We start from the raw sequence: 24,122 nt of genomic DNA, 5'->3' as shown, positions 1-24,122 counted from the left end.
AACAGGATTACAGTACATTGCACAGCTGTTTAATAGGAAGGGGGAACCTCACCAATTCATCCCTGTGTCGCAATAAGTCCAATGGCGCATTCCAGTAGCCAGCCTTAATTTTTTTCCGTTGTCTTCCAATCTAAATAATATTACCCCACGAGCCCTTAGGTATTGCCTCTGTATTATATGGGGCAGTTTAGGGATAATTGGTAATAGACAAAAATAGAAAGGTCTTTAAGGGCGACCATTGTGAATGTGTGTGACTCTCCCATGTCGCACTGGGGCTACCCAAACAAAGCTGAACCATTTGCTTTAAAACATACTTTTTTAAAAAGAGAGGGTTCTTACCCTTCCCTACCCCGTAGGGACTAAAATTGCATCTAAGACCATCAGTACAAACAAGTACAGTAACTACGTCCTTTTCCTTGTTTCTGAGACATGCAGTTAGAAGTGGATAATGGCATTTGATCACTGGAGCACACCTACTTTACTCTCCTTATGTGAGTTGATATCATGTGGTAGCTATTGTAGAAAGGCAAAGAGCACACCTTATCTGACTGCACTTGCCTGTAGTAAGAATACATCTGGGAGCTCAACTCACAGCAATAAAGGGTTAACACAGGACATTAAAGCTAACCACGTTTCTGCCTGTTAACTCTCTAAGAAATGCGATCCTGAAACCCAATTATAATCATGGGTTGGAGCTGGAACAGGGTTGCTTCCATCTATTCCTATGCCTTAATGGCACTATGCTTTCTAAGGGGCCCCTGTGATCTTGTTCGTGAGTCTCCTTTGTGGCACCAGGTAATTTCCTTCGCTATGTCCTCTCCTTTCAGCCAATCTCTTCCCCAATAATTAAACTTTTCTATTTGAGCATCTATTCATCATCATCTTCTGTGCATTCTTCTCGCGTGGCAGTGGTCGCGGGTCAGCTTGCCCTCTAATGTAAACTGCAAGAGCTTCCCCTGAGTCCTGTGTATTCCAAAGGAAGATCTCACTCATTCTGCCATATTTCCAAATTAAACATGTTCTTCACAAGCAGTCCTGTAGGCCAGGTCTACACGAGGAATTTAGTGTGGTATGGTTACATCTTGCAGGGATATAAAAAAGCCAGAGACTTAGTTATGCTGACTTAAGTCTGGATGGAGACAGCGCTAGGTCAGTGGAAGAGTTCGTCTGTTGACCTAGCTTCCCGTTCCCCACCAGAGAGGTGGCTTACCTCTGCCAAGGGGAGAACACGGCAGCTTTGTTGCCATAGCATTTTCAATGTAGACATATTCTTACATGCTAGACTCAAGATGGAATTCCATGATATTAAAAGGACAGTGTCCACTGATTGTAATTAATAGTTCCCTTTCTTTCTCATTTTGTCTTTTTACATTTCAGCAACCCCCTTCTTGCACCCTCCCAATGATTGAATCTTTTCCCATTTGGTAAAATATATGATTATTGTCCTGGAAATAACGCAAACCAGCTATGTTTCCCTTTTACATACAATTAGTGCCTTGTTGTAGCAAAATGTCACTGTGCAGCGACAACATGTGTTCATTGTTGTACTTCTTTCACCTCTATCAAGGTATATTCTACTCCTTTTGAGACAGCAGGTAGTTCTGCAGTCAGTGCAGATTGGTTGAAGAAAGCGTAACAGACAATCGGCTACACCTCCAATGCTTCTGGCTTGCATAAACTTTGCCTCTCAGGTAATTTAAAGAACATAAAAGTGGCCATATTGGGTCAGACCAAAGGTCCATCTAGCCCAGTATCCTGTCTTCCGACAGTGGCCAGTGCCAGGTGCCCCAGAGGGACTGAACAGAACAGGTAATCATCAAGTGATCCATTCCTTGTCACCCATTCCCAGCTTCTGGCAAACAGAGGCTAGGGACATCATCCCTGCCCATCCTGGCTAATAACCATTGATGGACCTATCCTCCCTGAACTTATCTAGTTCTTTTTTTAACTCTGTTATAGTCTTGGCCTTCACAACATCCTCTGGCAAGGAGTTCCACAGTTCGTTGTGTGAAAAAATACTTCCTTTTCTTGTTTTAAACCTGCTGGCTATTTAATTTTATGCGGTGACCCCTAGACTCTTGTCTAAGGAGTAAATAACACTTCCTGATTTACTTGCTCCGCATCAGTCATGATTTTATAGACCTCTATCGTATACCCCCGCTGTAGCTTTTTGCAGTCTGCTTTGGCCTTAACTCTCCTCCTCCTCCTCCTCACAGCAGAGCTGAAGGGCACAAGCTGGTCTTTGGTCTGGCCATTTTCACCCACTTGAGCTAAGAGGACCCCCAGTAGGAGCGTAGTGAGACAGGGGCCTGGAACGAACACAGAGGGATCACCAGGGAAGGGGCGGCGAGTGGGGGGTTTTAGGACCTTTGCATTCTAAATGGGCTGCTCTCTCCTGTGCATCAGCTGTGAAACAGAGCAGGCTCACACCTGGGGGTGGAGTGCTTGGAAAGGGCATGGTTAAGATAGGGGAGTATCTGGGGGGTTTGTGCTGGGTTTTGGGAGCTCCACGACCGGGTAGCAGACAGCATCAATTCCCAGAAACATGCTAGAGCCACCAAGGAAGGAGTACTGCAGCATGCTGTGCCCCAGAGAAGCTTAAAACCACCCAGAATTCCTCTCACAGGAGCCCAGTGGACAGCCCAGCACAGGCAGCCTGCCCAGTTCTGTTACGGCCAGAACTGCAGTACAAGTGTCTGTACACTCTTAATATTCAACTTGGGCATGGTGACTAATACCAAGCATCTCTCATCACACACTCTGCCTGTGTGAGGAAACGCTCCCTTTTCCAGTCATCTGCCACTTAGTGGAATAAGGTACACGCACTGATTCTGGAGAGAAACCTACACTGGCTTGCTCAGAGAAAACTGCACCATTTCCCCCTCTTCCTGGCAGGTGCATGGCCCATGGTAGAAGAATGGGAATCAGAGAGAGTGCATAGTTTCCTTTCAGGTTTCAGAGTAACAGCCATGTTAGTCTGTATTCGCAAAAAGAAAAGGAGGACTTGTGGCACCTTAGAGACTAACCAATTTATTTGAGCATGAGCTTTTGTGAGCTACAGCTCACTTCATCGGATCATTTCTTTCAGTATTTTCTAATGAACTCAATGGAATCCTCTTTCTATACAATTTTAAGAGCAGCAGCAGCATGCTGCCTCTTACTAAATGTAGGGCTGCCTCCTTGCTCTCACATTATAAAATGCATTTTGGAAATAAAGATAATTTGGGGTAGGGATAAGCATATAAGATTTTCTGCCACCAGTGTTAAAGTAAAACATGGAAAATGCATTATTCTAAGTAAGGAGGGTGGCACAATATTTTCATACAGCAGCTTTTACAGATTTTTGTTTTTTAAATCCCCAAGTGTGGCTCCAAGTCTTGCAAGCTGCTCTGTGTGGATGGATCCTTGGAGTCCTACTGAAGTCAGTAGGGCCCTGTATAACTTTCAGGGTCCAGCCACAAGAAGCAGATGGCAGCAGCAGGCTTTAAGAATGCGTCACCTAAGTTTGGAATGTGCCAGTGATCTAGTAACTTTTTTTTTTTGGATAGACAATAGGTAATTTCACTGGCGAATGAAAGCCCCAGCATTTAACAAAGAGCAATGATGAGAAATTAAGATGACCAGCAGAATCAAGTAGCCTTCCAGGTGGTGCAAAATGTAAAAGCGTTACACACACACTCCGTATGTATGAAACCACAAACATTTATTTTGCTGCTTCATCTATTTATAAAAACTTGAATCAAATCCATTTCCACTCTCTGATCCCACCATGCAATGCATTTAGATGTCTATGGCTATATCCATTCATTTTCACTAGGCCAAACAGGATATTGAGCATCGTTCTGATTAGCATAAGTGAGTAATAGGGAGTGATGGTATACAATACACAATACTCTTCATAGCACTGATTCCAGGTGTTTCATGCCTTTAGCTTTGAACGGACTCTCTGCTTTCACATGTCCTTACTCTTCTTTGATATACAGCTCCTTACAAGAAGAGGGATTATAGCATATCACTCCTTCAGCATAACCCCTCCCCCCACCAAATTAAAAATAAATAAAACCTAGGCTCACAGGAATAATATAACAATGGTGCAGTGTGTTACACACGCTATCAGTATGTTGCTCTCAAGGGCACAGGGTTACAGGACACAGCTGGGTCATTCACCAGAAAATTAATCTAAACTCCATTGTCAATTTATGGAACAGTCTCCAAAAATTTCCTCTCCACATCTGGATCTGAAAGGCCTGTTTTGAAAAGTTAGCCTTTTGGTGCATTTGCACAGAATATATAATTTTTTCCCTAAAACTACAAATTTAGACTTGTAGGTTCTGGATTAGCCTATATTTCTCAACTATTTTGCACAAACAATACAAACTAAAAGTACTGTAGCTCAGACTCAAAGCAGCAGTGTACAAGTCATAAATTTGTGCCAAAATGTACTTCAATTAAATAGAATCATTAGAGTTCAGTATTAGAGGGAGCTGATTTTATGCGTTCTGACAAGCTCTAGTGACTGCTGGGAAAAGTTGGTATTATTTTTGCTCCATCAAAGGCAAGAGTAGTATAATCTGGTTCAGAGGGAGACCATTTTATTGCCAACTTGAAGTGTTCCAGAACATCACTGTTTTTACTAGGCAAGAAGAAAAGTGTAGTACAACTTCAATAGTGATTTCTTTTAACTCTCAAGCATATTTCATCAACAAGATATACAGTACAGTTTCAGAAGAGCAAACATTTTAAAAGTAAGCAAACAACTTTTTTTAACCAACATACACAATTTCTTGCTGTATTTATGTTGAACTGTCCATTTACCTTGGACAATTACGAAGTTAGGTTTTTTCTTCAGTACAACATGGACACAGGACTAGTACAATCTGGGTTTTTTGTTGTTGTTTGATAAAGACAACTCTATAGTATGAAATCCATGGTCCTGCCATCAGTCTTCCTTCATCATCTCGCATACCGCTTAATGTAATCTTCAACTTTATTCCGAAAGTCCTCCTAGAGAAAAGAAGAATCAGAATTATACCACATACATTTCACAAAAACTCATTCTGGATGAATGAAATTTCCATGTTAGGTACTCAAGGAAGTTGGTCTGCAGTTCTCTCTCAGACTAGTATGTCTTGCAAAAATGTCTCTATCATAGCATCTTTGCATTGCTTTGAAAACTGGCTGACTCACTGCATTTTTCACACTGCAGCAAAAGTCACTGGAAAAAATAGTATATACCACACTTAGAATCCTTGAAGTAACACTTTACTATGGACACCTGTCAAGATCGGTACAGTTTGAACAGTTCTGACAGGATTCCCTTACCATCGGATGGGTTCTAACTATGAATGTTTCATCATGTACAATGTAGCCATGGTCATATCATTTTAGAGCAAAAGAGTCCTTAATCAAATGAGGAATGATATGAAATACACTATTAGCAGATGGCATGCCACATTATAACTTTCCCCCTCTTCTATACAGTTGCATAACAGCTTATTTATATGGTAGTTGTGATATCTTTTAACTGTCTAGACTAATTTATTACAACTCTGAACAAGTTATTAGTTTCCTACAGTGATTTTTAATTACAGAAAAATTATTAATATTACCCTTAAGGACAAAAATGGACAATATCTGACAGACCCTAAACACAAGAATGAGAGATGGTGAGAATATACTATGGCCTGAAAAACCTCAACTAGAGAGCAAGCCTGCCAATAATGGATGAACAAATCATGGTACCAATAAAAAAAATTCTGAACAGAAAAAAAAAGCACTAGCTTATGATGTAATACGAACCGAACTGTTAAAAAGTATAAGGGGATGAAGATCTGAAAGCTCTGTCAGAGGTGAAGAAGAATATGTCTGAGACAGGAGAATTACCAGACGATTTTACAACCTCATGCATATTCAGATCCCCCCCCCCCCAAAAGAACAGATCCCCCCCAAAAAAGAACAGTGCTATGGATTGTAAAAACAACAGAACAATCAGCCTAGAACCCAACTTGTTCTTGCAAGTTGTTCAAGACTGAATACAAGGAAAGACTGATAAGGAAATAAGTGGACAACAATACAGTTTCAAACATGGAAAGGGCATCACAATTATGAACCTGAAGCTTATATCAGAAAGATCAATCGAAATGGAGAAAACAGTATACTTGTGTTTCATTGACTTCCAAAAAGCATTTGACAGACTCTATCACTACAAATTGCTCAATATATTCCGATCTGTAGGGATTTAACTGGGAATTGGTCCTGCTTTGAGCAGGGGGTTGGACTAGATGACCTTCTGGGGTCCCTTCCAACCCTGATATTCTATGATTCTATGATTCTATGATTGAGGGATATGAACTCAGAGTAATAAAACAACTATACTGGAATCAGACAGTGATTACAGTGGGTGACACAAATAAAATCTAATAGTAATCAAGAGAGAAGTGAGACACAGTTGTATGCCACGGACTACTCAACATTTATAGCAAGTGATTAAATTAACCGAAGAAAGTATTAAGATGAATGGAAAAATGAATGAATGACATTCACTATGCACGGTATGGTTGGCTGATTCAGAAGATCTGATGAAGTTAGTGAAGATTACATATGAACGTGGGAAACCATATAGTATAAAGTTGAATGTGGACAAGACAAATAAGGGTGCCCTGTGACTATTTTTGCTATAGTGACAGTCTCAGAGATTTCCTGATTGGTTTTGTTCTTTGTAGTTAAAAAGCCAATGTCCACCAAACATTGAGGGAGTGGAGTCTTCATTCCTCTGAAGAAGTGTGCAGTGTTGGGAAGAACACAAATAAATGAATGAATTGGTTAAAGTGAAATTCTGCAACTACTTTAGGGGGTGAATTTGGGGTGCAGATGTAAAGACACTGTATCCTTATAGAATATAGTGTATGCAGGCTCTGCCATCATCGTTCCAAGATTGCCAGCTCTTCTCGCTGAAGTGATGACTACAAGGAAGGCAATCTTCAAGGAAAGGAGGGACATGGAGCAAGTAGCTAAAGGCTCAAACGGGGACCTTATGAGTACTGAGAAAACAAGGTTCAGGTTCCACTGGGGAGTAGACTTCTGAGTAGGTGAGAAAGTTCTTATTAGGCCTTTCCAGAATCTATTGGTCAGCGTATGTGCAAAGACTGAGTAGCCCTGAAAAAGGTGGATGTTATGTGCTGACTGACGCCAAGTACACTCACAAGGAGCTGCTGGACAAACCTGGTGTCTTCAAAGATAGGCTATAGTCCAAGATGAGAGGAATATTTGTAGTCTCTGGGAAAGCGCCTCTTTGTTGTGCCCCAGAAGAGAAGTGCTTCTGTTTAGCTAGGTAATATTTTCTAGTACAGTCCCTTCTACTATTATAGAGCAGTGGCACTCAACCTTTCCAGACTACTGTACAACCTTTCAGGACTCTGATTGGTCTTGAATACCCTCAAGTTTTACTTCACTTTAAAACTACTTGCTTACAAAATCAGACATAAAATTACAAAAATATCAGAGCACACTATTACTGAAAAATTGCTTACTTTCTAATTTTCAGCATATAATTATAAATCAATTGGACTATAAATACTGTACTTACATTTCAGTGTATAATATATAGAGCAGTATAAACAAGTCATTGTCTGTATGAAATTTTAGTTTGTACTGACTTTGCTAGTGTTTTTCACGTAGCCTGTTCTAAAACTAGGCAAATATCTAGATGAGTTGATGTACCCCCTGGAAGACCCAGGGGCACGTGTACCCCTGCTTGAGAACCACTGTTCTAGAGAATGTTTCATATGGCTGTGGAGCATGAACATTCAAATACCAAGCTATGAGGTGGCACAGACATATTGGGGTGCTTGATCTTGCCATTCCACTGGATTGGGAAGCTTGGGGAATGTTGAGAGGATGATTGGTGGTTGGGATGACATACATCTGGTTGGGAAACTAGAACTGTCTGGATCAGAAAGGGGCAATCAGGATTTTGTGTAGAACTCAGGGCAGGAGAAGGCAGCATAGTTGAACTGGTCTGACGAAGGAAGAAGCAGAGCATCACCCTGGGAGTAATGTCGTAGGGCTCCTCTGGAGCAATACGTGGTGCATTTCTTGTTTGCTTAAGAGACTAACAGATCCCTGGTTGGGGTCCCCCACAGAGTGAAAATATTGCACAGTAACAAATTGTGAAACTCCCACTCGTGGTCGACTGCAAAGTGTCTGCTGAGGGAATCTGTAAGCACATTTGGCTTTTCAGGAAGGTAAGCTGCTGATAGGGTAACTTGATTGGGGATACATTAGTTCTAGAGGCCGACTGCTTCTGCACTTCCCCGCTTGTTGATGCAGAAGACAGCCGTAACATTGTCTGACATTATAAGGACATGGTGAGTATGGATGAAAGGAAGAAAGGACTCACATGCTTTCCATACTGCTTGCAACTCCAGAATAATGATGTGCACCCTGGATCCTTGAGATGTTAGGCACCTTATGCTGTGTGACTGTTCATGCGGGATGCATCTGTAATAATGGTCCTGGTCTGGAGATGAAGGGAGAAAGGGGACGCCCACGCATACCTGATGAGGATTTGTCCACCAGAACATGGAAGCAAGACAGTACCCTGACCTAAACTGTTACCCTGAGGTTCATGGAACAGCAGCTTGGGCAGTATACCGACTGCAGCCAAGCCTGAAGGCAATGAAGGTAGAGTCTTGTGAACAGGGTGACATAGGTGCATCGGGTGGGCCATATGACCTACGAGAGACAGACATGCTTATCTGGTACTTGAGGGTTGCTTGTGACATGAGCTATGATATTGTTTATGCTCTGGAACTTGTCCTTGGGGAGATACGCTCTAGCAGTGATAGAATTTAAGGCTGCTTCAGTGAAGACCAGAGCTTGTAGGGGGATGAGAACAGATTTTTCAATGTTTACTCTGACTCCCAATGAAGAGAGGTGGTGTAGTAACATCATGGGAGTTGAGACACAGGCTTCCCGGCGAGAAGCAGCCATCCGTCAAGGTAGGGGAAAACAGTGAGACCACAAAACTGATGTGGAGCAATACTACTGAGAGTATCTTGGTAAAGACTCTGGGGAGGTCGCTATTCCCAGGGGGATTACTCTGTACTGAAAATGGTCAGAGACTATTATCAATGTGAGAAAGTGTCTGAGAGTGCGATGAATCTCTACGTGAAAGTAGGCATCCTTCATATCAAGAGCTGTGATCCACATCCCTTTTCTAAAAATGGAATTATTGTTGCCAACGTGACCATGCAAAATCTGAGTTTGCGAATGAAGTGGTTGAGACTGATAACTAGTCTCCAACTACCCTTCTTTTTGGTTATTAGGAAGTTAGTCAATTAAACTCTCCTCCTCGGTATTGAGAAGGGACATGTTCTATTGCTCCTCACTGCAGTAAGGTATTCATCTCTTGTTTGAGAATACGCTCATGAGAGTGGCCCCCTGAAAGGGAGTGGGGAGGGTGTGTTTTTGTTTGTTTGTTTTTGCACGAAAGTAGGGATGCAAACTATCATATAGCCAGAGTGGATGATGCTCAGCACCCGCTGTCCGTGTTGAAAAAGAGTGCTAGATGACACCCAAATGGTGTGGGGAGATTGGGAGGGGTTGGGCTTAGTGTTTTGAGATTCTCGAGTTCCCATCAAAAACAACCGGGGGTTGAGATGACGAGTCTGTTGCAGGGGGCGTAGGGAAGTGCGACTTTTGAACCCTCTGTCTCTTACATGGTAGTTCATAGGACCTCTGATAGAAAAACTGCTGAGCCACATGTGTAGATTTGACCGATGGGCAGTGGAGTTTCTCTTAGGGGGAGGTGTGTATATCCCCAGTGAATGGAGCGTAGCCCTGGAATCCTTTAGGGTATGGAGGGACTTGTCCATCTTCTGGTTGAAGAGCTGTGACTCATCAAAGGGCAGGTCCTCAGTGGTATTCTGAACCTCCCTAGGGAACCGTGATGCGTGGTGCCATGACTCTGTGCATGACAATGGGAGTAGCCATAGCTGTAGAGGAGGTATCAGCAGCATTTACTGCAAATTGGAGGATGGTCCTAGCTATCATTTTGCTCTGTCCTGTTGAAAACGCTGCAAACTGGGCATAGTTCAGGAAATAGTATTCAGCCAGTAGCACCTGATAATTGACTACCCTGAACTGGAGGCTGGATGATGAGAAGATCTTTCTTCCCAGCAGATCCCGGCTTTTGCCCTCTTTGTCAGCAGGAGTAGATTGGGGATGTTGCTGTCTAGCCCTTTCAGAAGTGGCATGGACCACCAGCGAATTGGGAGTGGGGTGAGATAACAAAAATTCCACACCCTTGGGCAGCACATAATAATGCTTCTCTGCTCCTTTGTGGGTAGGAGCACAGGTGGCAGGAGTGTGCCAAACTGTCCGCAGTATGGCTTCATTAACAGGGAGAGCTATTCTGCTGGGTCCAGAAGTATGCAGGATATTTAGGAGTTTGTGCTCAGAGTCTTGCATCTCCTTGAGAGAAATCAGGAGCTCTCCAGCAATTCTGCAGAGAAGTCCCTGGAACTGCCTGAAATCATTGAGGGGGGGGGGGGAAGGGGATTTAGAAGTCACTGCTTTGTCTGGGGGTGATCATGATGATGGAAGTGACAGAACTGTAGTGTAGTGTTCTTCCTCCTCTGCCAGATCTGGGGCAGGGAAACAAGGGGTGACTCCTTGGCATGTTGGATTGATTCTGCAGGGGATACTGGTTACTAGTCCCCCAATACGGCTAGTAGAAGGGATTGATAGTTGGTCATGGGGGACCCCATGGCATGGGGTACCAGTGGCTCCGAGTTGATGAGGCAGAGGTTGGTCCCAAACCGGCACAGGTCTTTTGGATGGTGGATGTTATGTAGGGTAAGGGAAGATTCATCGGCTGGCTCAGAATCTCTTGAGGAGGATGATTCTGGTTCAGGCTGATGTACAGAGGGGGTTTCCCAGCCTGGGTCCAGTTGGGGTCTCATGGCCTTCTCCATGAGGTTTTTGTGGAGATGAAGTTCCCGCCCTTGTCGGGTACAGCTGGGGAACAATCGACAGATACCATGATGTGAGCTTTCCCAAGGCAGTACAGGCAGCACTGGTGGTCGTCACTGACTAAGAAGGATTGCAAGCAGGAAGCACAGAGTGTGAACCTTGGAGTCCTGGGCATAGTCTGGTACCTGAAAGGCACACCTGGGGGGGTGGGGAGGAGAAGAGGGAGGGAGGGGCCTCCCAAGAGACTGATGTAATGCTAAACCATAAAAACTATTAAAACATTAAACTATTTACAAACAAGATGATTCTTATTTTGTAGAATGAAGCTGAAGTTGCAAACACTTAAGGGGCTAACCTGGACCATGCAGTAGTCGGAAAGAACTGCAAACGCAGTAGATTCACCCTGCCCTTTATCCCTTTGGTTGGAGGCATGAGGTGAGTCAAGGCACATGTGCAGACCAATGGACACTGCTTTCAAATTCTCTGGCTCCGGGCGCATGCGCACCATCAGTGGAATGAAACAGGGACCCATCACTCAAAGCAGCAGTTAGGTTTCCAAAAAGATAACACAGATTACAAGCACCCATCATTACAAGTCATGTCTGACTAGCATCAGGAGCTGAGAGCCTCAATGGACATAAATGACAGAGGGATGGCATGTCTCTTATTTACAGCTTGACGCTTCAGGACTACGCAGTCCTCTTCTCTCTCATAGGAAAGAACTGATGAATTTAACAGAATACTGCATTCAGCTAACCTATTCCTTCTACAACTCTGATTTTAAGACGTCACCTCCTAACCCTATTAAAATTAGAGCTGGCTGAAACTGGGGATTTCCAGTTCACGAGAAGTTATGACATTTGAAAATTTGGTTTTGTTCCAAATTGGAATGAAACCAAATTTGTCAAAATTTCTTGTGAATCAGAAAGCTTAAAAATCAAAAGGTATTTTAGAAAAAGATACAAGGTATCTCCCCAGAGGGACAGCTGCTGACTCAAATGGACATTCTTGTCAGTTTCACAGCTGCTAGAGATTCTGTGAAAGTCTGTCAAAACCAACTCTCTTTCATAAAAAAAAATGGATTCAATGAACTGGCATTTTCCAACAAAACTGTTTAATTGGAAAATTTCTGACAAGCTGTAATTAAAATACAGTTTTCCCAGCTCTTCAGTAAGGAATGTTAGACCTCACCTCCCCATTGTTCAAAAACAGATTAATCACTGGATAATTCAAGACTTCTTCACAGCATTGTAGCTGGCCTGCTTAGATGAGTCAAACAAAACTCCCTCCTTATCAGGGCATTTAACTAGACAATTCATCCATTTCCTTGCTGAATCAAATTAATTCCAGACAGGTTTATTCTCATAAGAAATAAAAAATAACGAAAAGAAATCTATTGGAAGAATATGAAGTCACCAAGTTAATGTGTAGTGCTATTGAAAAGAAAAAATTCACAGCTCTGGAGATGGAAGACTATTACTCTGAAACCCATCTATTCACAAACCAATTACAGCCCAGATAGCAGCAGTGTCCTGCCAGTCGGCCTCAACTCTGCCAGTCAAATTCTTTGCCATGTGGGCTAAACATGCCAACTAAGTCCCATTAATGCTAAATGGTTTGATTTTTATTTTAAAACATGAAACTTAAGGGTTGGAGTGGCTACCTGACAAACAATGGTGACAAAAACAGTGTTTCCACGTTAAAACTACCTCACAAATACATGAAATATTTTGTGACAATGCAAATCTAATTGTCAGAATGCTTCCCAGACTGGAAATTGTTTGGGACTAGGATAGCATCTTTCCCGATGTAGCTTGATGCTTTTTGAATATTGAACAAAAAATTAAAATAACCTTTTGCATTTGTACACAGTATCAAGGATGCTATGAGGTATTTGTAGTACAAATAAATATAACTAATCGTAAAGCACCTCTCTTCAGCGGTCACTACGAACGCTCAGTTTCATAGACTCAAGCGTCTCAGCACTGCAACTCATCTTCACAGGCTGTTGTGTAATAATGAAATTACATCAGTCCACTCACTCAGAACATTGAATCAGATACTTGATGTATTACAGGACTCCTGGGCTTGTTGCCCTGTTTACTGAACAGTACTGAGCTAACCCAGAGGTAATAATCATGAAGAAATGAAAGGTCAATCTCCAAGAAAGGGAAAGGTCATTTTAAGTTTTTGGGGTCAATCAAGAATCAAGCTACTTTTTGTCTGCACCTACTTAGAGTTAAAACACTATCCGCTTCAAGCCCTAAGTCAACGGAAACTGCTCATAATACAAATGGCTGTATGGTCCATACGTAAATAAAGTAAGCACGGGGTTATTACATCTCACCTCATCAGCCTGAGAAGTCACTTTAACAAACGAAGTTAAGAGGTAGGATTAAGGAAGATGCATATAAACTAAAATATAAACCATTACAAATGACTGCATATTCATTACTGAACAGAATTTGAGAAGTGGCAACATAAAGTACAGGAAGTTGAAAAGCACTTTTTCACCACTGAATCCGAAGTGTTATATCAGAACACAAGCTCTCTGCATTAATCGAAGGCAGAGACAGTGTCTAAATAGCAAAGATGCTCTATAAAGGCTGTCTGTCACTTCTGCTTACCTTCCTGATCAAGAAAATGACAGCGATGGCCAGATTACATTAAGCAGATTATGTTTCATGTGAATCTGGTTACTGAACAGAAGGTTCTCATTACACAACTGTAATACTCTAATTTTAGGCACACCATATGGTTTAAAAGTTTCTTATTAACACTGTATATTTGTTTATGTTCACATCTGTTTATATGCAGTACTGAACAATCAGAAGCAGAAATAATAATCAGAAGAGTACACGTTTTGCATTATAAACTGGTTAATATGAAACCTCAATACGAACACTGCAAAAACTTGAAAATTCATTGAAAAGAGTGAAAACTGTGAAACATGTTCAGTATATCTGATATGGAATAATATTCCACAATATTATCTATTTAGAATTGTGTAACTGCGTGGGCAACTTAAGTTAAATATACATTGAATTTACCAAATGAAAGTTTTTTCCGTATTTATTGGTAGTTTTACTTCCTTTAAATTTAGTTTGCCTTGTTTAATTTTTAGCATGCAGTATTCTTGCAAGTGAAAATTTATCTGAAAGACAAGGTGGGTGAGGTAATATCTTTTATTGGACCAACTTCTGTTGATGAGAGAGACAAGCTTTTGAGCAAAACAGAGCTCTTCTTCAGGTCTGGGAAAGGTACTTGGAGCATCACAGATAAACGCAAGATGGAACACTTTTAAAAGGTGAGCCTGGGAGCTTAAACTCATAACTCTCCTAGACAGTAAAAATCACGGGCTGCACAGACACACTGAATTTATGGCTTATTACAACAATCTGTAACCCACTAACCCCCCTTCTTGTCCTAGGACTGCAGAGGTGTTAACGGGCTACCCTACCTTGAATGGTTCCCTAGAATGTGTTAACTACTTATGCTAAACAGTCTGTTCCATCTTACATTTAGCTGTGACCGGCAAGCACCTCCCCTCCCAGCCCTGGAAGGGTGGGCAGGTGGCAATGGCCCTCCCACCCCCAGCCCCAGAACGCCAGGTGTCGTGCCCCCATCCCTAGGCCTGGAGCACTGGGCCGAGTCCCTGGCTGCAGGTCGGCCCCCATGAACCCCACCCTGGGGCCCCAGCCACAGGGGAAGAGTGCCTTCAGCGCAGCTCCTGGGGGCTGGTGAGGCCATGCAAGGCAGCCTTTAATACCCGCTGCCCATGGTTATATGTAATGAGTCAACCATATTAACAGAAAATTGAACAAACTGAACTCGATGCTTCCAGATAAATGATTGCATAGGTAATAGCAAAAAAAAAATATCCAATGTTAAATCAATATACTTGCATCTCAGCTGATGCACATATGTCAAAAGCAAGATATGCTGAAACTGAACTGAGCTTAAAAAAATATGGCCTAAGATATACAGCTACTGACTGTACATATTTGTGGCTACTGTATACACTTTCCATAGAGCATATCAATAAAATGAGAATTTAACAGAATGGAAGACAACTACCTACAGATTATAAATAAGGCTATGGTTTTGTCATGGATTCCATGACTTCCACAATCTCCGTAACATACTCGTAGCCTTAATTATAAATCCTTGAGGAATGAGATGGAAGGAATATACTGAAAAATACAGAAATGAAGTGAGAGTACGTACGCAATTTCCTGATATGGTGAAATTCCAATACACTTCTATAAATGCTGGAATACTAGGAAATGCTACTGTGATCAAGGTCTCTGCATGAGCGCAAACAGAAGGTACTCTGGATCAGTGGCTATAAAATGATTAGAAATTAGCTCTTTTTTGAGTATTTTACAATGGCAAGGAGTTCACTATTGACAAGCACTTAATTAAAAATAAAAACACCAACCAAACCACAAAATAACACAACCACCAACATAGCACTCCAGGCAGAAACAGCAAGCATGACAATCAACCAGAGACTACCTAATTGTTTGGCAATACCTCCTCACTTACAACCATTAACCATTTGCCCCTTCTTGCAGTCTACATTCAATTTTTACATTTGTACACTCTTTTATGCTAAAGGATTTGGTATTGGAACAATCTATTGTGCACATTGCTGTTTTGGATCTGTCACTATTTAGATTGAGGAAAAAAACACATTTTCCAGTTTGTAAATGTGAAGAATTAAAACAGCAGTGGACCTTTCATTAAATGCACAATATATCACAAAGTAGCAGAACAGGCATCATCTCTTGCCACAACCATCCTCATACCCCTCTACGTACTCATCTAAACATCGTTAAATCTTCCAACATTACATTTCAGTAAAATCCACAATTACAATTAAATAGCTATATCAGGCAAAGTATTTGTTAAAGCTCATAGACTATAGAAATGGCCAAAACCATTTTTTGGGGAAAACATGTTAAAAAGAGAAAAATGCAACAAATTCAACAACAAGATTTTAATAATATAATAAATATCTATGGTCAAGTTGCAGTTGACTGATAATGAATCAGTATTACAGAAGATGCAGCTAAACTAAATAATTAAGGGTCCTTTGGAATTATGCACGTTAACCAAGAGATTAGACATCCTAAACAACTCAGTTCTAATAGAAGTTTTAAAGGTGGAGATAACTAGTAGGGAAATTTATCTAGCTGACTTATGAAATATTACTTAAAAAGAAAAACCTTTCCTCTGTTCTTCATATAAAAAAAGATATATACATCTACACATACACACAAAGATCTGAATGAATACTTTGAAATAACACAAAAATATCTGAAGTGTAAGGTATTTTTCCAATTCAGATTTCTTCCTGGTCATTGTCTCTCTCACCCTATTTAACTGTTTTAGTATGACACTTCATTTAAGAATCTCAAAGCATTGACATTAAATTTTAATTGTATGAAGAGTGGTGTTTTGTGGTAGCCATGAAGGAATGATTTATAGATTTCCCCTAGAAACTTTTAGTACATTTGCAAGGTGTACAAAATCACAGTGCCAATTTTAATAGCCCATGTACTGGATGTGAAGTGGAGTGGAGGGCCTTCTCTGCATTGCCCCCACTATGCCAAGGGCCTCAGCGTGAAGTTCCTTGATTCTCCACAAGCCATGGCTCTACAGCAATTGTGCTGCACTAGGGCCTTCCATTCCTGCACAAAGCTAATGGATGGTGTCAACTACTGAACACTGGTTCTGAGCCAATGTTTCATTTGATCTATCTGCAGACTTGGGCTAGGAGTGCTCTGGTGGTATAGCTATGCCAGTAAAGCACTCCTAGTGTGCAAACAGTTATAATGACAAAGTCGTGCTTTGGTTGGTATAGCTCACTGCAGCCCCTTCCCCCCAAGTGAAATTAGTTATACTGGCAAAACTGCACGTTTGCCACTATAACTGACCTACCCCAGTAGCTTTTGCTGACAGAGCTATGACGGGTCAGGAATCACATCTCTTCAGATCCCTGACTGATCCAGCTTTGCTGGCATAAGTCTACTGCAGCACTGCACTGTGTCACTTTCAGTGACATCTCTGCAACTGTAAGGGCTGCAAACTGAGGCCAAAATTTTCAATGTGGATGCCTAAATTATTATCTTAAATCCCTATTTAAGCACCTAGATTAGAAGTGGTTTGATTTTGAGAACATCTGAGCATATGCAGCTACTATTGGCTTCAATGGACCAATAACTGTACATCTGAATCAAGCCGCTTTTACATTTTGTGGAAGAGGTAGTACTTTATATCATCATGAACAGATTCAATCTGGCCTGACAGCATTACCAATACTCAAGACTGGATAACCAGAATTGGCTGCAGTTACGTTATCATAAAATTGAAAATTATGCTGGGTTGTTCAAGTCAGCGCATCTGGGGAGAATGCCATTTCCCTCACGATGTGTGATGTTTTGTTGTTTTTCTCCCTCTAATATGGAAACTATAATACATTCCTTTGTGAAACTGAGATTGAACTGCTGCAAAGCTCTTTAGAAAAACTATCCATAGCTGGTAGGCTAAAGTTTTAAAGAAATTTGAAGAATGTATTGATGTATATATATATATATATAGAAAGAACTGGTTTGCATGAGGCATGTAGGATATTTTGCAGATCAGACACTATTTAAATAAGTTACATTTTAAAGATTTGTCAGTCATTTCCGTAGTTACATGTTTTATTTATAAAATTTTTTGATTCATCCTTGTGATCCTAAAATTCATATTCATGTGCCAAAGAATGAAGATCTATTACCTTAGAAATTCCTCCACAGAAGAGAAACATTTATCATTTGCATCAACATTACAAATAATTTTGCATTCCAATAATTGTGTCCAGTGGTCATGAAAACAACACGAGTGTCTGATATTCAGATGAACTAGAAGATTCTACAACGAACCTAACTTGGCATCAGTTACTGGACAATCATTTTAGGCTCTCTTCTGACCAAATGATTTCTGTATGTTTGAGTAGAAAAGCCTTAAACAAAAATTAAAAAAAAACACAACCAGCCTGATGAAGGACTCGAATCTGATTGAAGTGGTGCTCTGGCAATGGTGCTCTGTCAGTATTTAGAACAGATGCTTTGGCAACCCACATCTTGACCTGGATAGTGTGATTGTGCCCCAGTCTATTCAGTGACTATAGAACACAATTAGGGTCTAACTGAACTGAAAATTGAGAGAACGCTGATCTTTGACACAGAGAAGATCTCTATTGGGGAAGCTAACAACCCCATAACATCTCATCTATACAGAATCAATTCCGTATTTGTTGTCTGGTGATGCTTTCATAACAACCATTTACAAATTAGAGAACAACAGTCAGACATATAATCTGTCACATGTGTCAACCTACTCCGACCCACACAATGAGCGTAGGAGGAAACCAACTACCTTTCTTGCCTGCCACTGTCTATTATGGTGGCATTTTAAGCCGTTTGAACAGCATCCTGTTCAAGGATAGGAGAGACAAAGTTCTTATTGAAGTTATCTTCAAATTTCTCTTATACAATCAAAGGTGTTATCTATGCCAAATGTACACGAGCAAAGTGTGTAGAGCCCATTCTTCACTACTCAAGTTCATACACCTTTGACTTGCAGCCCCCTTCTCAGGGAAGAAGCACAACTTGTGCTCAACTTTTTTTTGGAATCCCTTTTGTGAATTACTTTCTCTCTCACTGTTTCTCTCGGTGCGTCATAAAAGTGTGCTCAAATATTTTTCTGAGATCTGTTTGATACACTGAATGGTTGAGTTCTTAGCATACATTGTAATCTGTTTTACTGACAGACACCTCTTCCACATCTTTCTTTTAATCCAATACTCAGATTTTTTTTTTTTGGCACAAAAGCATCAACACACGTAATTGAGTTCAAAGCAGCAAGTGGTGCCAATCTGCCCAGTGCGCACCCAGAGGAGAGCGTACCTGAAGAGATGTCACTTGGACTACTATGCAGAGCTGTCTAGCTAAACCCTACTATGTGTAAACCAGGCCTTAGAGTCAAGACAACCATGAACCAGTATGTACGCAACAAGTATGACATCCACTAATGCATAGAAATTACTTCGTTTCCAAAGCTAAATGTATTTGTCTAAACTACAGTTTTCTAATGCAAAACAAGAGCTTCAATTGATACAAAGATCTGTTTCTTTTGGATTTTCAGTTGTTATCTGGACAAAGCTCATATCTGCTAAACTTTAAACCAACTTTACTGAACTAGAAAAGTAAAGTTCCATCCATAGTTACAATGTTTATGAAAGATGGGTTATAGTTTGTATAAATAATTATAAAAATAATTATGTATATCCATTAGCACAGTTAGCAGATATGCTGCTATTTTCATTCAGATATTTTTTTACTGCACTTTAAGCTTATTAGGAGAGGGCTTCAAAGTGCACAGTATGCATTTACAGCACAAAAAGGGAAGAGTTAGAAAAAACCATAAGGATGTACGAAAATAACCAGTTCATTAACCTGAGAGGTTTATCAGTCAAAACCCAAATACTTATTTTCATTTGCAGTTGCGAAAATTCCTATGGAAAAACACCATGCATAGTAGGTAATTCTACAGAGGAAGAAAGGGGCCTATTGTAATAAATATTATTGGGATAAACTAATGCAATATGACTGTCAGGGTGAACGTTTACTGAAAAAAGTCTTTGAACTGAAATAATGCCTTTGCCCTCAATATGACAGTTTAAACTGGAATCAAAGAATGATACAAAACACTGCAATTGAACATACATAATTTCAACAAGGAAACAAATGTCTGAAAACCTTTAAAATCAAGTTCACTTCTAGCATGTGAATGTTTGAAACATTAAAGCAAGTCTTTAAACTAATAGACCAAACTCTTCTGTTGTAAAGTTGATGATGAAAAAAACGGAGTTTTAAAAACTGATACCATCATTTTATAGCGTATAGGTAATTCCAGTGCCAAAAGAACAATGATCAGAAACAAAGGCTCTGAATATGAAATCAAATCTTGGACATATGAAAATATCTGTAGACTCTACTTCCATATCCTCAGCTAGTTACAATATAAGGCCTCTCATAGTTTGGCATTTCCTCCCTAGCCCTTCTAGTCTCCTCTAGAAATTTCTCATCGGACAATAAGGCTGACAGGGTAACATATAGTAAAAATAAAAGTAAAGACAACTGTGGTTATCTGGCCTTTGTACTGGGGAAATATATTAAAAACACAAAACCCTTTTGGAGGTTCACAGAAAACCAGCCAGACAGAAGTGGTTACCATTTGCCTGTGGATTCTTTCAGGGGGTGCTGTGACTCCACATGCTACCACCGTAGCTATGAAGCCCATACTTTAAGACACTGGGATAGTGCCAAACTCCACCTTTCCTGTGGTGGTTGCATATGAGAAGAGGGAAAGTCTACAAGGTCCAAAACTGTCACTAGTATTCGTGGACTCACTGAAAAATTCAAAAAATCTAGGTTGGTTGTATACAGGCTGTGGGTTCATATGAACACAATAAAATGCAGGTTTCAATTCCACAGATACCATCGCTAGTTGATTTTAATTACAATAGTTCCTCATCCTCACAAAATCTTATAAAGTCACTTTTAAAAGAAAAAGGGAAATAACTCCATTCAGTTTTCCAGAGTATATGCATGTTTCAGGGCAGCTTGATAAAGAGGGTAAAAAATCCAAGGGCCCGCTGAAATACAAACCTTTAAAGAGGAATTTTCACATTCATGGACATTTTTTCAAATAATATGCTTCAGCAGCTATTTTCTTTTGCTATTATTGCAGATACTATAAAAGGCCACCACCTTTCCCCAAACTCTTGTCTCCTTTTTCCTGGATCCTCTAGTAAAGTCATAACCTTGTGTTTGTGACATTAATTTTTTCCCATGGAATCACTGTGATGTCAGAAATTCAGCATTATAATTGCAAGATCATGTCGAAGTGTAAAATGAACAGGGGGGAGAAAATCCTATTTAATATCTTCAAAAACTAGCATACGTAGCAGAAAATAATTTTTTAAAAGTGAAACCCTAAAGAGGGAGCAAAGGCTATCATTTAAGACAACATTTTCAGGAAAGCAGTGAATAGGATACGTGTAATTGGAGCAGCAAGTATAAGAAATATATGCCTTTTCGGTTCATTACATAACCCTGCTTTTGTAAATCTGGAGAATTAATCATTAATCATTTAAGAGGCACTTACATGTTAAAAGGGCTAGCTTCAAAACCTAGACCTCAATTATCATTAAAGAAATCTTAGTGGAACACATCTTTCTATTGGTGCTGTACAGCAATTAGTATACAATACTGAGAATTAACCATTAGAGAAAACATGGGTTCTGAAAAAAAGTCAGAAAAATTAGTGCCTACAAGAGCCTGATCAGTAAAATCATGTTAACGTCTTTCTTTGTAACTACACCATGACAAGAAAGCACAACCATTGATAAGAAAAACCGAAACACCAACACCCTGATCAGTGTGGAAGCAGGATGTTGGTTGCAAGCAAGATGCCTATTCAGCAGTGGTTCTCAAACTTATTTGATTAAGCCTCCCTTCTTTGTGTCTATAGTCGTTTATCCCCCTAAGTACATACATCACCACCCAGCTCTGAAGGCAGAATGGAGAGCAGCAGCGGCAGCTGGCCGGGCACCCAGCTCTGAAGGCAGAATGGAGAGTAGCAGCGGCAGCTGGCCGGGCACCCAGCTCTGAAGGCAGAATGGAGAGTAGCAGCGGCGGCTGGCCGGGCACCCAGCTCTGAAGGCAGAATGGAGAGTAGCAGCGGCGGCTGGTCGGGTACCCAGCTCTGAAGGCAGAATGGAGAGCAGCAGCGGCGGCTGGCCGGGCACCCAGCTCTGAAGGCAGCCCCATGCCAGCAGCAGCACAGAAGTAAGGGTGGCAATGTGAAAACTGATATTCGCCAATATCACTGTTCACAACACACTTAATGCCCCATTGCCACCCTTACCTCTGCACTGCTGCTGCCAACCCGGAGCTGACAGCTGGAGCCACGCTGCCTCCAGGTGAGGGACTGGGGACAGGGCAGGGAAGGAGAGCCTGAGCCCTGGGGCTTTGGCTGTCCCCTGTATCCCTGCCTCCTGGGTGTGCACAGCCCTCATACATGAACCCCAGCCACCCAGAGCTGACAGCCAGAGCTCTTAAAAAAATCTACTAAAACACACAACTCTCCCCTTCCTTGACACATTCCCACACCTCCCTTGGGAGGCCTGCCCCACAGTTTGAGAACCGCTGCTTTACAGGATCGAAACTCAGTTTGTTAAAGGGTGAGTGCTTTTATTTGTAACTCCCCCCACCTCCATTTTTATAAAGATAGTTAAAGATTATCTAACAAATCCTCCAAGAGTTTTAACAAAATTACTTAACCTGGGATTATATATTTTTGTTTTTACCCATCCCTGGCCTCCATTTCCTGTTTGAAAACAGGAGCTGGTGGGGGAAATATCAGAGCAATAACAACGAACAGACAGGTAAGTGACCCAGATACTAGCCGTGTAGAATCAAATTTTCAAAAGCTCTCAGCACTCAATAGCTCTCCTTTGGATGCCTTAATAAGTGATTGAATTTTTTTTGAAGTGCCAGAACCCAGCAACTAACACAGAATAGGAGTTGCTGGCTGCTGAAACAGTATTTGAAAATCTGGCCAATTTATTTAGGTGCTTAAATTGGAGCTGGGCTCTTCTGAAAATCCAGCCTGAAACGTGAACACTGAGCACTTCTGACATCTGACCCAAATGTAATAAGGTAATTTGATAAAATTTCCCCCAACAACAAAACGCTATTTCAGATTAAAAAGTGAAACTGAACCAAGCTCTTACTTCTCTCCCCTCACCTGACAAAAGAAACAATGTTTGCTAATGGTTCCCCAGGGCATATTTTGAAAATGTCTAGGGAGTGGGGCATTAAATAAACTACCTTTAAAGACAGAAGCCTCACTCTTAAAGAGCTCAGGGCTTCTGCTTACTGGGATATACAAGGGGTGAGAGGGAAAGAACAAGACAGGTAGTCTTTCTTTTACAGCTATATTAAAAAAAATAATCTAGGACCAAGTTACTTTTCTTGTATCATGCAAATTGCCCAGAAAAAGCTTGCTAGGTGAGTATTTAGTCATTCACTTTACATTTCTTCACATTTTTTGTTGTCGGTGTTGCTCCAGAGGTCCAGGACTGAGTGTCTCCAAAATCATATCCAACTTCTATTATAAAAGTTAAGGATAGAAAAACCAAACAATAGCTTTCTAAAGGAACAGCAACACCAGTGCTGACATTTCAGCTACATAACTGAGACACGCACCAAACATGGGAACATTTCTTCTTAAAACTGAAATGTTTAGTTTTGGATAAATGGAAGAGTAAAATTTTGGGTTTGTCAATGTTGATAATTCCTTTACTCTCAGCTATATACAAAGACTGCAGTTCTACAACAGGAATTGTATTTTATAATCACAGCATCATTTAAAGTCCTCAGGACCAAATTATAACCTATCTGTGGATTTTCTTTTTTCCATAGTCAATTGCATTTTTGCATCCTAGGAATTTTTAATCAATCTAAAAATACTACTTTGAATTTGAAGTGCCCTGCAATTCTGTATCTGTCTCCACTTATAATAATTTGCATTAATTAACTATGCTAAACTGATTACCTCTAATGATGTAGGAAAGGAAGATTTTTTTTTCAGTAGTTAAATGACAAAAATAATACCTGTAGAACATCTGATAGGACACAGATTGAAGTCCTGAGGGTATTCTCTATTTTTTTTAGTTATATATAGGATGCCCCCAACTTCAATAGTGTGCATCAGACAAACGTTCCTTTCAGCTAACAAACTAGGTCTAAGGCTCCCGTTAGAGCTCATCATTACTTCAGCTGAGGGGTTGGGGCAGAGGTCACTGTAGAGCAATACAAGGCAATCCTACTCTATGGTAGCCCAAGGAGAACAGAGTCAAAAATCTAAACCTTCTGCATGGCAGCATGAAGCACTACAAGACTATTTGAATCGTTTCCAGAAATGTGGTTTTTATTTTCTTTTAACCCCACAATGTTAAAACTCATGTTTATTGCCTTGCCAGACATTGCTGGAGATTTTTAGAAGTGGGTAAAGGAGAGTGGGGCAGG

General features: G+C 40.8%; 1 protein-coding gene across 3 annotated transcripts in view; it reads right to left on the bottom strand.

The window, feature by feature from the left end:
• Positions 1 to 3,684: 3,684 nt before the first annotated feature.
• UBE2F (ubiquitin conjugating enzyme E2 F (putative)) overlaps positions 3,685 to 24,122 on the bottom strand; it is a 134,028-nt gene continuing 113,590 nt past the window's right edge. For all 3 annotated transcript variants that reach the window (XM_084644145.1, XM_084644144.1, XM_084644146.1), the window contains exon 10: positions 3,685 to 5,004. In XM_084644145.1, coding sequence (XP_084500271.1) covers positions 4,954 to 5,004 — 51 coding nt within the window. In that variant the 3' untranslated portion in view covers positions 3,685 to 4,953. The remainder of the gene's footprint in view (positions 5,005 to 24,122) is intronic.

Source organism: Lepidochelys olivacea (genome assembly GCF_965140295.1).
Source record: "Lepidochelys olivacea isolate rLepOli2 genome assembly, chromosome: 11".
NCBI lineage: Eukaryota > Metazoa > Chordata > Testudines > Cheloniidae > Lepidochelys > Lepidochelys olivacea.
The sequence above is the reverse complement of the archived record's forward strand: the minus strand, read 5'-3'. Positions and strand labels throughout refer to the sequence as shown.